At 42.0% G+C, this 15555-nt stretch overlaps 1 protein-coding gene across 2 annotated transcripts in view; it reads right to left on the reverse strand.

Annotated features, from left to right (window-relative positions):
- LRBA (LPS responsive beige-like anchor protein) overlaps positions 1 to 15555 on the reverse strand; it is a 789979-nt gene that overhangs the window by 303892 nt on the left and 470532 nt on the right. For both annotated transcript variants that reach the window (XM_040331890.1, XM_040331889.1), the window contains exons 38-39: positions 6597 to 6743; positions 1418 to 1554 (exon numbers count right to left, since the gene is read on the reverse strand). In XM_040331890.1, the coding sequence (XP_040187824.1) occupies positions 1418 to 1554; positions 6597 to 6743 (284 nt within the window). The remainder of the gene's footprint in view (positions 1 to 1417; positions 1555 to 6596; positions 6744 to 15555) is intronic.

A 15555-nucleotide genomic window follows, 5' to 3' on the forward strand; every position in this document is an offset into this window, starting at 1 on the left:
GTTCGCCTAATTCAATTAGAACATTTCAAAATGAAAGTGTTGTTTTTTGAACAGTTCACCCTCTTCCTTCAGTAAATCAACCGATATGAGTGTACCTTGCTTGATTCAGACTAATTATATGTAGAATATATATATATATATATATATATATATATATATATATATATATATATATATATATATATATATATATAGCGAGAGAGAGATACATATATAGATACATATATAGATAAATATACACATCTATATCTATATATCACACACACATATTATCCTTTTTTTCAACCAGACTAGTTTTTTATATTTTTATAATGTGTGTATATATATATATATATGTATATATATATATATATATATATATATATATATATATATATATATATATGAAAGTACATTTGCAAACAATTCACCTTCTTCAGCAAATCAACTAATTTGAGTGTACCTTACTTGATAAAGAGTATATATATATATATATATATATATATATATATATATATATATATATATATATATATATATATATATTATGTTCATTTACTGTTAATTTACTAAAAGAAGGTAAATTGTTTTAAAAATGTGTATAATATATAGGGAGAGGTGTGTATGTATGTATATATATATATATATATATATATATATATATATATACACACACACACAAATACATATGTGTGTTTTATACACATACATTTTTTTATATATTATTACAGTCCTTATCAAGCAAGGTCCCTTTATAGAAATTGATTTACTGAAGGAAGAATATATATGTGTGCGTTTTATTACTTGTACACTAAAATCTATGTGTATAATATATATATATATATATATACACACACACACACACATATATTAATTGATTTTATTTTTTACAAGTGGATTATACCTACACACAGTCCAAGCCAAAATCGTTTTAGAGACTCCTCGATAAGGCTGTGCTTCCAAATAATAAATGCACACCGAGCCGAATAATTGAGATGTTTGTAGAGAAATTGTAAGTGTGGGAGCAATGTAGAAGTGAGCGATGTGGAGAGCTTGTATTGTGGGGAGTAGTAGTGTGCAGTGAACCGTGTATGATTACAAAGCTGATGGAGGCAGCAGAGGCCTGGGGCAATGTCAGCTGTGCCAGCCGCTATCCCGGCCATCCAGACACAGAGCAGGAAGTATGGGGACAATGCACATCGACATGGATCTATATGTAAACCTTTTCTATGTAAACCTTTTCTATGTACACATTCCTGGAGCTGCTTCACGTTTACACACTGAACAATTTATAAGGGTACACATTGTAATAATACACGTATGGTATTAGTACAGGAGTTTGCCAGTGTTGCTGGAGGTTATCAGCAGTGCTCAAGGCTTCAGAGTGATTTATCATAGGGTCCTGGCCAGCCAGGCAAGGATCAGCCCTCTCTCTTACCTTTGGATCGATTTTCTTAAAGTTGGGATCATCTTCATCCACCTCAAAGTAAAGCTCGAAGGATGTGACGGACAGAGTACCCTTCATCACAATGGAGGGAGCTATTAATTGAGCAGGAGTGCTCAGGCTCACCGGACCTGCCAAGAAATAATTGTGTGAGACCCCTGGAGCAGAACCCCCATTCATTTCACAGTACACAGCCAGAAAAGCACCGTGTACACTTGTGTGTAACCATGTGTGTTCCTCTATACTGGCCACACACAATACAGAAATTAATACATCAATTTATCATTACATATGCAGTTTATTAATGTGAGCTCTGCCAACCCTAGTGCTGCCACATACTGCCCTATTACAGCCAAATGGGCCGACTAAGCCAGGGCAGTGAAGGGTTGTTACCAAACAATTAGATGACTCAGGGCACATTTGTAATAAAGGGCATCAGGGTACAGCTGTTGCCCACACCATCCATTAAATATAAAGAGAAACAAAGGGATTGATTTACTAAAGGCAAACAGACTATGCACTTTGTAAATGCAATTGCACTCTGTAATGACATTTGCTCCAGAGCTTAGTAAATGATGCGAAGCGTCATATGCAAAGAATAGCCAATCACATGCAAGGGAAAAAGCAAAACAAAAAAATTCTTGCACATAATTGGATGATGGAAGTCTGAGTTTGTAAGCTCTGGAGTAAATGCCCTTGCAGGGTGCAAATGCAAAGTGCACAATCTGTTTGCCTTTAGCCCACTGGTTTCTGCATCATCAGCACCACTGTCACCCCAGTCATGTTGCATTTCCCCTGATTGAGTTAGAAAACGAGAGCTGAGATCTGATTGGTAGCTAGGGAGAACAGAAGTGATTTTCTTTGCACTGCAGGAATGATGATGCCTGTATCCATGGCTTTATATGTATAATGCTGGATGAATATGCAGCCTCAGGGATGTGGGGCTCCTTCCAACTCGTCGCATTCACATTATAATAATCACATTACAGCGTCCTCCTTTCTATGGAAGAGGCAGCATTATCCATTCCATCCAATTTCCATAGAGAAAGCCTCCAATACTGGCGCACTTCCATCGATCGGAGACTTTCAATGTGATCACCTCCGCATTGAAACAATCTTTTTATTCAGTGTCTGAGTGACATGGAAATTCTGGATTAATATAGTGCTGGGGGATGAGGAGCACGGGCCAGGTAATGATTTTGGTGAATTACTGCCAAAAAATTTCAGATGAATTGTCATTTCCATCGATTGGTAGACGGGTGAGTGTCTTTAATCTGCCATCAATCTTCATGTGTGCCATTTGGACAATGAGGAAGATGCTCTGCTGAGATTAGAGCAGCCTCTGCCCTCTATTCCCTGTGTACAGATACATTGTGTTTGCAGATGGGCAGCAGATAGATACAAGAGCTGCCTTGATTTCCCAGTGCTCGGCCTCACAAATGAATGAAATAAGCAGCCCTGTGTTCTTTTGCACCCTGAGCATTAGCATGTAATCCAGAGGCGAAATAACATTTTTCCAATCACTCCCCGACATTCAATTATAGCAGGGAGAGGGCAGCCTGGTCCAGGAGGGGAGGGGGCACACAATTTACACTTCATTTCCAAGCCACATCACTTTATTATTGAGGATTACCTCTTAATCCTATTGCCATTGTCAGGATTATGTAATTAAACCCTTGTCACCTCTATTACAGTATCATTGTATTCTCCACTGTGGAAGATAATGTCAGATCACTTTTGGATGCCCCCACCCCCCACCTTCCAAATCCAATCAATTATTTTACACTAAAAATATTAATTATGGTTTTTCAGACATTCAGCTAAATCCCTGCTCTGCTAGCTTTGTGGAACCTCTCTGGGTATACTAGTATTCCATGGCTGGTGCTGGTGCCTGATCCCCAACTATCTCAGTGCATATTAATACAATTCATATTTAAAAAGTTTCATCTCTTAAACCGCACAATAGTACGCACTATTCGGAAATCAGACACAATTATCCATATTCTATTTTCTGTTCCTTAGTAGGCTTTCAAGATCAGGTCTGTTTAGACAAAAAATTCTGAAAGAACAATTTTTCTCATTTGGCTGGCCATACATTATACAATCCTCTTGTACAATTTTCCTTTAGATTTACCACAACCAAATACAGGCATAGTCCACTTTTTAGTACACAATGGGGTTTATTTACTAAAGGATTCTCCAATCAGATTCTAACTCCAGCTTGTTTAATTAAAGGGGGGTTCACTCTAAAAAAAAATTCTAACATTACATCCAGCATACGAACGACATTTACAGTATGCAGGTCTTTTTTTTTTTTCGCCGTACATACCGATATAGTGTGATTTTCTCCCCGGCTTCAGGGTTCTGATTCCCGCGGGACTGGGCGTTCCTATCCCTGGGTTAGATGATTGACGTGTTGTGAAAAAGTTCCCATGTCGCACAAGGCGCGTCACCAGTTTTCCGTAAATAGCCGAGCTGCGAGTCGGCGCTATGTAGAGCTGACTGTGCAGGCGCCGTATAGCGCCGACTATTTACGGAAAAATGGTGACGCGCCTTGTGCGACATGGGAACTTTTTCACAACACGTCAATCATCTAACCCAGGGATAGGAACGCCCGGAAGCCGTGGAGAAAATCACACTATATCGGTATGAACAGCGAAAAAAAAAAGACCTGCATACTGTAAAAGTCATTCGTATGCTGGATGTAATGTTAGAATTTATTTTTAGGGTGAACCCCAGCTTTAAGCTTTGGTAAAAAAAAACCTGGAAGCTCATTGTTTTCTATGCAGAAGTGAGCCTGATTTTGCACTTTCCAGCTTTAGTAAATGAACCCCATTGTGTACTTAAAAGTGGGGTATGTGTGTAATATGAGGTCAAACCTAAACACTTTCAATTTGTATGCAATCAGGCAGGCCCTTGCACTACATAGTTGAAAGTAAATCTAAAGCCCTGTACACATGGGCCGAATGTTGGGAGACAACAAACGGTTAAAAAAATAAAAAAAACTGTCCGACATTCAGCCCGTGTGTATGTTGGCCTGTCCGTCATAAGCCGGCCCTTCGGCTAGCTTCCGTCGGACACGCATACTGAAAAACCAGCAGCCAACCAACTCCAGATCAGTGCTCTCAGCCAATGCAGAGGGTGCTTATCGGAGTGTTCTTGCGGGTGTCGTCCCCTTGTCAAAACACAACAGCTCAGTGGGGGAGATCAGCTAACCTAGCATGGTTAGTACAGCGGCGCCGACAGTAGCTGCCGATTTTTTTTTTTTATAGAGCAACCCGAAAAAAAAACCTGCAGTGTGTACCCGGCTTAAGGCTTAGTTCACATATATGCAAGTTGGATGCATTTTGAACTGCAAGTGATTCGCATTACACTTGAACCGAATTGGCTTTTTATGGAGCTGGCTCACATATGTCCGGGTCGGACGCACTCCATTTTTTCAAGAAGAGTCCTGTACGTTTTTCAGTCTGATTCAGGTGCAATGTCAAGTAAAAATTCACATTCAGATTTTAACTTGAATTCACACCTGAACCGGTGAACAGAATCGCACTGGACTCCTTTTAAATACCACACTGAAACCGCAGCCAGACATATGTGAACTAGACCTAAAGGAAATTGAATAACAAAATAGTATAATGTATAGCCAGCTTTAGTTATTATGATGTCCAATTTTTGTTTCATTAGTACAGTATTCATTCTAAAAAAATCATATGAGCAAGTGTGCGCATGATCGGAAACAAAGCATGACCACAGACTAGACATAGGCCATAGCTATACATGAGGGAAGTTGTCCTCTTTTTAAACATTTTCATACCATTTTAAGCATTCTCATTTTCAACATGGGACGAGGGCACAGAAAAATGTGAACAATCGTTTGTTCGATTTTCTAATAGTGTGTACCAGGCTTTACAGCCAGCACACCGTTTATTTCTTTCAGGAGACCCTCCCTAGCAGCATTCCTATTTAGTTATGTTTAGTTTAGTACAAGGAGCAACTATTAAATAGCACAGCATTCTAAAATGGCCTCCTTGGATTATTAGACAAAGTCTGATCCCTCAATATTCCTGGCATACCGATCCTCCTTCTCCCATCACATCACAGTCTCTGTTGTCTGACACAGCAAGCCGACTTTTATGGGGATAGGGATATTGGCTGGGCAGTTTTATGTGTACACACACACACATCTATCTATCTATGTATGTATATATATCTATACACAGATATACACATATAGATATAGATATCTATATATAGATATATCACTCTCTCTCTCATATATATATATATATATATATATTGACACACACATATATCATACAGGAGGTAGAAGATGGCATATTTCAAAGTGATCAGCGATTAAAGGAGGCCTATTTAAGAAATGTAAGAAGAGTCGTGGCACTGCTGCAGTAAAGTGAAATCTGCCTGGATGTTATGGATATTGGACTCGGCATCCTCATCACACATGAAATTGCTCAAAAAACAAGTCCTTTAGAGAAAAACGCAAATGCAAATCTGCCTTGTGTGAGTGTGTATATACACACACACACACACACACACACACATTAATTCACACATATACACACAAGTAGGAATATGATATCACTACACACTGCATTCCAATTCAGACATATTATTATTATTATTATAAATGATTCGATTTGATTTTTAAGGTGTGAAGTGTGGAGTCATTTCCTTGTATCTGTAGTATTAATACAGACCGTTAAACTGAATATCAATTTTCTTATGGCCAGAGAACTGGAGTGTTCAGAATGACAGAGTACAGAAATCCAGGTCTGTATGTAAAGTTGTTGCCGTCTTGGGCATTGTGAAATGAACATAACCTCCTCTAGTTGCGGTGCTCTTATGACCTTGTGTTCAACACTGCCTGAAGGTGAAAGTGGACAGCCACATCTTGTTTAAAAAATCAGGAAAGGGTGTCAGCATGTTCTTAAACAGGATCCCAGAACTAGTCAGCAGCTTGGAGAGCACAATCATTGATATCTTGGAGTTCAGGACTGGTCAAGGTGAGTGGAAATCTAAGAGTGTTAAGTGTCATGTAAGATGGCTGAAAGAACATTTTTATCTGGAAAGAACCACAAACACAGCACATAACAGATAGAGACAAGTAGTGAATGGAGGGATTTTCTATCAATAGGATGAGGTTTCAGGTTACCTGTCGCGTTTTCAAGGTCCTTCTCCTCCAGTGAAGACAAAGTGTCATCATCCACTTCCAAAAGGCTATCACTCTCTACGTTTTGACTTCCCACAACTTGGCTCCTGATGGATTGTTTTCCTTTCACAAGGGCATCGTCTTCTCGATCTGCAAGTATTGAACAAGTAGATTGAAACAATTTCAGAAGGTAAACATCATATTAAGGGATACAGAAAATCCTAATACCACAGGTAGAAGAAAGTAGGATACAAAATGTGGGTAAACCTTATGTATGACACATTATACAACCAACAACCATGTCCTGGGAGGGCCCACACAAAAACACAAACATTGGGAGGATATTTTACAGGTCCTCCTACGGCACTTTTGTTGAAAAAGGTTAATGGGTTGAAAAGAAGGAAACTTCTGCTCTATGCATAGTTTTAATTTTTATAATTTTTTTTCCAGAAAAGCATTTTTTTCAATGTGTACAACTGTATACTTCTAATGTTATCGCTTATTTTTTACCAATGCAGATTTTTTTTAGCTTCAGCTTTCTCCACATGCAGCACGCAGCATAGATAGGTGTAATACGGGGATATGCAATTAGAGGACCTCCAGCTGTTGCAGAACTACAATTCCCATGAGGCATAGCAAGACTCTGACAGCCACAAGCATGACACCAGAGTCAGAGGCATGATGGGACTTGTAGTTTTGCAACAGCTGGAGGTCCGCTAATTGCATATCCCTGGTGAAGTACATTACAAGGTCTCAAACATAAGGACAAACTGGCTTCAAGAATCACTTCAGTCATAATTAATGTTGGATTTGGTTTTATGTGCTAGGGTCAGGGATCCTCAAACTACGGCCCTCCAGCTGTTGCGGAACTACACATTCCATGAGGCATTGTAAACTTCTGACATTCACAGACATGACTAGGCATGATGGGAATTGTAGTTCCTGAACTGGAGGGCCGTTTGAAGATCCCTGTACTAGGTCTTTACCACTTTAATGCTGCATTATGGATATTGAAAATACCCAACAACAACTTAAAGAGGAACTGCAGTCTGCTCACATAATTTGCAATAAAAACATCTTTGCCATTCTGAAGCTTCCCTCCAACCACTTTGCATATTATTTTATATATACTGTGATTCTGTACTTGCCAAATGTGCTGCAGAAATCTCCCTCCACTAAGTCTGGCTGCAGCCATTTAAACTGTGGGCAGCTGCCTGTTCACTTGCTGGATTTACACAGACACACAGAGGCACACCTTCAGCTCTGCACCTCTCATTGGCCCTCTTATGGTTCATCCCCCCTCCCTTCCTGGCAAACTCATGCGAGTGAGTGAGAGAGCTGTACATGATGTCATATGCCTAGGCTTTTTACCAGACAAGAAATAGGAAGTGGACTGTATAAGATAATTACTGGCAGAAAAAAAAGTTTTACTATCCAAAAACAACAAGGGCAGAAGATTTAATAATTGGAAAGTTGAAAAAAAATTACTGAAGATCCGCTTTAACATAAATCTGTGAGGCTCTAAACCATGTCTACACTTAGAGTACTGCTGAAGTACAGGGACTTTCCTCCTATTGTGCCGCGTACACACGTCCGTTTTTCATTACGTGATTCTTGTCAAGCCTGCCTTGCATACACACAATCATGAAAAGAAATGCTCGAGTGAAGCGCGGTGACGTCCAACGGCACTATAAAGGGGAAGTTCCATTCGAATGGCGCCACCCTTTGGGCTGATTTTTTGCCTACACACGGTCGTTTTTCAAGACGAGAAAAACGACGATGTGAAAGACGACGAGAAAAAATACAGCATGTTCTAAATTTTTAATGGCCATATTACTTTTTCTTTAAAGTTTGCTTTTTTTAATCCCCTCCAACAGTCTCTTTAAATAAATTACAACTACGGTTCCACAAATATTTGACTGCCACCATACAACTAAATCATTCAATTCATGATTTGTAGTGCCGACTTAAACAGCTCTCCTTAAACCCTCTTATCTTGTGACCAAATTGTACATAGGAGTTAAAGGGGTTGTTAGAGCCGGTTCACACTGGGGCGACTCGTCAGGCAGCTCAGCCGCCTGACGTGTTGCGTCCCATTTAATGCAATAGAACCGTTCTAATAGGAGCGACGCAAGTCGCTCCGACTTAGAAAAAGGTTCCTGCACGACTTCGGGGGCGGCTCGGTGCAACCTGCATTGACTTCTATACAGAAGTCGTTTTGTTGGTCGCCTCTGAAGTCGTCCTCAGGACGACTTGTAGAGTCGCTCCCGAAGTCGTCCCGCGGGAGTGTGAACCGGCGCTCTAACCCTTTGTGTTTTTTCACCTTAATGCATCCTCTGCATTAAGGTGAAAAAACACCTTGCACTCTTCGGCCCCCTTCCGAACTTTCGTGGGTGTGATCCCACATCGTTCTCCCCATTCATGATCGGCAGCGCAGCCATTGGCTCCCGCTGCTGTTAATCAAATCCAGTGACGCAGCCGCCGGGGGGCGGGGCCGAGTCATACAATCGGTGGCTATGGACGCCGATTGTATGACACGGGAGCGTGCCCCTAAGGTAATCCCCTTGGCAGAGAGCTTCCCAGAGGGGGTTAGCTCTTGCGGGGAGGAGCCGCGAGAGTCGCCGTGGGACCCCAGAAGAGGACGAACCCCAAAACGAACTGCACAGTGGAGGTAAGTGCCGGCTCACACTACAGCGACCTGGGATCCAACTTGTGTCACCCCAAGTCGCTCCGACTTCAGAAAAGGTTCCTGTACTATTTCAAGGCAACTTGTACCCCTAGATTTCAATGGAAGTTGCCTCCAAAGTCGGATCATTGTCCTAACTGAAGCAACTTTACAAGAAGAGAACATTTTTTCTCAGGCAAACCCCTCCCTCCCACAGAGCTGATTATTGTTTGATTGGCCACTGGCAAAGTCGCCTGTCCTGGAGGCAACTTGAAGTCGGGTTGTAAGTCGCTCCAAGTCGTCTTGCAAGGTCGCCCTGAAAGTCGTCTTGCCCCTGTGTGAACTGGCACTAAGTATGATATGTTTGTTATTTAAAAAACAAAACAGAAACAAAAACAAAAACAAAAAACTAACCCATAGTATCACTTTAATAAGAATTTCCAGCATAAAGACCTCTACATTTAATGATGTCAACATTTCTTCTATCAAATACTAGCAAAAAAAAAACAAAAACAAACCCACAACATTGTGCAGTCAGATTCAGGTGCACAAAGGCAATCCTACAATCCATACAATTTAAAAAAAAAAAAAACTCAACTGTCAAGCTAGTACTGCTATTTATCAAATGCCACATCAGCCTACAGTTCAGAAACAGAATAGTTTCTTTTTGACCTTTAATGCAGAATGTTTGGAGACCAGATCCCCCAGCAGCCAATAGCTGTTGTTGAAGGTGCTATCAGTACAACACAAAGCAGCCTGTGGCCTGTATTGCTAAATTTCAGTCAAAAGGTGCTAGGAAAAAATGTCCACCCCCCTCGTGAGAACACTTGTCTTTACATAAATAAAACTCCCCAAAGCTACAAGTCTGCCATGCAAGGAGGAGGAGGAGGAGGAGAGCCCCTAATACTGCTAGAAATTAAACACCATTCCAGTTTGTTAAGGTAGCATATGTGCAACATTTTGCAATTGTTCAACCTGAGCCGAGAAACCCCTTGTCGTGGAAAATATGCAGCTTATTGATATTTGGAATGGTTTTCCTGTAATTAACTCCCCCTGGAGGATTTTAAGTTAGCAGCAGTGAAATTACCAACATTGCTCTAATACACACCACATGGGCTGGGGCCTTTCACAATTCTCAGTGGCCTAATAGTGCTCTGCCGCAGGACTTTCTTTTCTTTCTTTCAGCAATTAGAGAGCAGCTACCCTGAGCACAAATTAAAGGATAATGATTGTATTTAGAACTGGCCGTAAAATATCTATAGTTTTAGAAACCAAGTCTAGACTTTGTAGGCTTAATCATCGTTTCAAGAAGATGTCAACGTTTTCTCCCTGGCACTGGAAGCGTCACTTTCTCACACTGCAATCTGCTTAAATATGGCAAATCCCCAGAGCAGCACGGGCCTATACCATTGACCCTACAGCAGCGGATCTGGAATATGCAATTCTTTGTGAAGTCAGACGCACTGAACCATGGGACACTTCAGAACTCAGGAAACAAATGTAATATAGAAAGCATTTCGGGACATTACACACTGATAATCATGTATACATTTCATAAAAAAAAAAAAAAAAAGAAGGATAGCAGTGACCCTTATGTTATACTTTTCCAAGAGTAAATAATATATAAATATATTTAGGTCTTGCACATACCGGCTTCAGCTTGCCTAAGACCAATGTATGCAACACCAAGCTTTAGCAAAGCATTTGAAAAGCTTTTACCAGTTACATTTATACTGCAGTCACCCAACACCGTGCCAACTAAAGACTAGTGTACACTATGAGCTTTTTTTTTTTTTCATTCAACCTGAAAAAAAATAAAATAAAAATCAGATGAGCTCAGGAGCTGATGTACTCATATTCTGATGTTAGTATAGCAATCTCCCCCACTGAGCTATTGTGTTCTGACAGGGGGACTGCTGCGCCCCCTTCAGAACACATTGGTCAGCACTCTCAACCATTGGCTAAAAGTGCTGATCGGCAGACCTTTTTTGGACATGCTCCTTTCAGTGTATGGGCCGGGCCTTAAGGTTGAATTCACACTACATGCAATGACAGACGTTTTACCGAATGGTAAAAACGTCTGTCACTGCAGGGACACACAGAAAGCAACTACGTTTCCTACATGTCCCATTCATACTGCAACGCGACCTAGGGCTGTGCTGTGATAAAATGTAGATATGCTGCCGAATCACACGGCAATGTACAGCAACACAGCGCATCGCACTGCTGTACATTTGCGTGAATGATGTGTACATTTTGTACACTTCAAATATAATCAATTTAGGGCTCAAAATTTCAAGTCCTGAGCTACTAGCCAGGCCTTAAGAGTTACTCGCCACCAGGTTCCCCACCCAAACCTACCTTGCCTCGCCCCTAACTCCGCCCCTAAACACGCCCTCCTAAATGATCTCATGAAATGACATTACTAAATGTTTTATGCAGAATTAAGTTACAAAAATAAATATTAACAACTTTAACATCATTAACATAAAGCAAATTTCATTGCTCTAAATGTGATGAATAAAATTAGTTTGAATACTAGGCACTGTACACATCGTAACTGCCTTGTTAAGCAAATTGATACAGACTGCAGGGTTGAGAGGTGCGCTACGCTAGGTGCCTGGGTGGCAGTGACACCTTCTTTCTGGGTTCGCACCGATCCCATCCCTAAGTCTCCACTCACATCTGCGCATTTTGTAAACGCACGCAATGTTGTGTATTTTTGCATTCAGTTATAAAATGAGCTAAAACCGTATCACGTTGGCGGTGCCATTTATTATTAATGGCATCCCAAACACCGCAAGCTATGTGTTCGTCTGCATGCAAAAATGTGCATACACTGTAAAATGAGTGGTAATAATAAAAATAAAACACCCAAAACTGAATGCGGCAAAAGCTCATGCACCCACCATCCCCGTACACTGTCGGCCTGTGCACACTTACATACTCAGACTCGTCTCGTTCTCTGATGGTCTCACCGACCTCTCAGTTCTCTCTTCTCTCTGGTAGGCCTGGCTGTTTCCCAGAGTCCGTGCTTTCGCTGCCAGACTCTTCTTCCTCCTCCTTGCTGTCCTAGGACACGCATCTCCTCTGCCGCCTCCTGTCCGCCATGTCGGTAAGAAGAGGATCCACGGGGCTGAACTAGAAAATACACTTTCCGGCTTGCAGAGCAGGGCCCTCCGTATAGTTGACTGGGGGAAGCCAGCCCCCCACCCAAACAGGAACATGCACCCTCAGCTTATTTCCACTCGCCAAATGCGAACAGGCGACTGGAAATTTTGAGATCTGGTTTAGGGTGCCCATAGACATGAGATGATAGTGGCTCAATCTGGCCACTTTTGGCAATATAAGATAGAAATTTCATGTCCATGATCCTGACAGTCGGTCACTTGGTCACACTTTGGAGTATAGTTGATAATTCAGGCTGGAAAACCTGCAATTATTGCTATTGTTCCCCCCCTGAGATATGCAACTCCAGCAGCATCGACCTGTTCTACTATACTCTTACAATGTTGGTGAGGAGAGAATCTGCAGGGCTCCACTGGAAACTACAGTTCCCAGCGTGCAACGCAGAGCCCTCTGTATAAGATGACTGGGGGAGGAGGCTTGTGTCAGCAGAGCGGATCTGCCCCCCCCGCCTGAGTCGAACTGACCCGAGCTGAGCAGAGCCACCCCCCACCCAAGGCGAGCGGATCCGCCCGAGACAGGCCGAACCAGCCCAAGCAGAGTAGGCCCGCCTCCCGCCCAAGCCGAGTGGCCCGCCCGAGCCAGCTGAGCTAAGCAGTGCCGCCCCCCGCCTGAGCCAGGCCGAACTCGTCTGAGCCGTACTGACCCACCCCCCACCCGAACCAGCCTGAGCAGAGCCGACCTGCCTCCAGTCCAAGCCGAGCGGCCTGTCCGAGCCAGCCAAGCAGACCTGCCTAAGCGCCCAAGGCAAGCAGACCCACCCACCCACCACTAGAGTGAGTAGACCCGTCCGAGCCAAAACACTTGCCCTCAACTAAATTTCACTTGCCAAATGCGAGCAGGCGAGTGGAATTTTTGAGGGCTGATCAATTGATGTAATATAATAAAATTAGGTCATATTGCATTTAAGTTGTGTTTGTACATTGACGCATATCAGTAGTGTGTTGCTTTTGCTTATATTGTGATTGTGCTGCACTTTAAGGATTGTTCCAACCATTGGAGCGGAAACATGTTGGTGCTAGCCACAATAATTTTTTTTGTTGTTTTTTTTGTTCTTGTTGCACCATCACTGGGTAGTGTGGAGACAATAATAATGGACAAAATGTGCCACACACAGGGAAGTGGAATTCAATAGATCGAAAATAACCACATAAATCAGATGGATCAAAATATGATCAGCGCTGCTGAATGATGCAAAATAGTTGATCATTATTTGCCCTGATAATCTCAGTTTGATCAAATTCCTTCCAGATAAACTGGACGGGAATTTATGGTTATTTGAATGTTTTCTAATTCTATCATTTTGATTGAATCCCACATCAATCACATATTACAATCGAAGGGTGTACAGCCACCATTACACTTACCTGTCCCTCATCTATCGAGATATTGGCTGTGCAGTCAGTCGGCACTGTCAGCCATTTGTCAAAATCTTCCAAGCAGGGAATGCTTCCCTTGTGCTCTGCACTTTACATTTACTCCTACAGAGTGTCCATTTTCTATGCTCTGGCAAAGTACAAACGCTCAATAAGGCTAAACAGAGTGTTGAGCACGTGATTTGACAAATAGTTAGTGGTGGCGACATACTGCACAGCCAAACTCTATGAATTTAGTAATGGCAGGGGAGGGTATCCCATGTACCAGTAAATCACCTCTAATGATTTATGTTCAATGTCCTATGGTGTGCTCTATTAGTTATAACTGGTCATTTTATTCAGGCACAGTAGGTGCCGATCCTTACAGCTCTGGCTCTCATGCAGTGCATACAGTAAAAGGTTATGTGGGTTGGTCACAACCCTCCTCCATTTAAAAACATATTGTATTATTATCACACAATGCAAGGTGTTCTATGACTGGACGAGGGAAGGAGTGGATGATGGGTATGATCTCTCCACCTCGTCCAATCACAGAATAGCCTGTATTCTGTGAAATAAATACACAATATTTTTTTTGATAGCCTTCACTTTATGAGAGCCAGAACTGTCTCTGCATTAGAAGCTGGGACCTTACTGAACTATCAGGGTTGAATGAAACACAGGACAACATGGGACCCATGCCATTAAAGGTGATTTACTGGTAAATAGCAAGTGTGTATAAATAATTTTTCAGTTCACATGTTCTCCCCCGATCATCTCCACACACGAAGAAGCTATCATTGACTGACACAGAAGCTGCCAGTTTAATGAAGCTGCAATCTCAGCACTTCACTGGTGATCTGTGTCAGAATTCACACTCACCGACTCACCAGCTCAGAAGTGGAGAATCGGGAGAGAAGAGAGAATCCCGGGGGAAGTAGGTAGACTTTTGACTTTGTTCTTTCTCAATCAGACCCCCAAGACAGTAACCATGTCCCCCTGCCTATTGTGTGTGTGTGCATATACACACACATAGGGGGACAGATTATTTATTAACTGGGAGAGCGGTCTCCTCTGGGTATGTCCATGTACTGGGCAGTGATAATATATCACTGCTTAATAAATGGACATCAGTGTTTCAGTGAATTTCTGGTACTGTAATCTCATTAGGTCTCACAAGATTCCAGTATCAGGGGGCCATTCTCCACTGTTTGAAGCATTTGTAGATCGCTTCACTCCTCCAAAGGAGAAGCGATCTGCATCGCTTCATAAACAGGCATCCAGAGGAGAACGATCTCCTCCGTGAATGCCAGAGAACTGAGCAGTGAATATTTTTCACAGCTTCATAAACGGACACCTTATTGTCACAAGGGTGCCCAAAAAGCAGATACTGTACAAAGAGAAATACAGTGAAACTATGGTTTGCGAGCATAATTCGTTCCAGAAACATGCTTGTAATCCAAAGCACTTGCATATAAAAGCATTTTTTTACAGGGTATAAAAGAGAAGAGAGGCACCTCTAAGTTTAACAATAAGTTGCTAAATGTTGTACTTTCATTAAATGTAACCATATTGCTACACTAAAGCCCCTTTCACACGGGGCGGATCAGTAATGATCCGCCTCCGTATGCTCCACTTGCTCAGCGGGGATCGCTCCGTTGATCCCCACTGAGCCGGCGGATGACAGGGCGGTCCCCGCACACTGTGCAGGGACCGCCCTGTCTTTTCTCTGCTCTCCCCTATGGAGGGATCGGAT

This window comes from Rana temporaria, chromosome 1 (assembly GCF_905171775.1).
Source record: "Rana temporaria chromosome 1, aRanTem1.1, whole genome shotgun sequence".
In the NCBI taxonomy this organism is placed as follows: domain Eukaryota; kingdom Metazoa; phylum Chordata; class Amphibia; order Anura; family Ranidae; genus Rana; species Rana temporaria.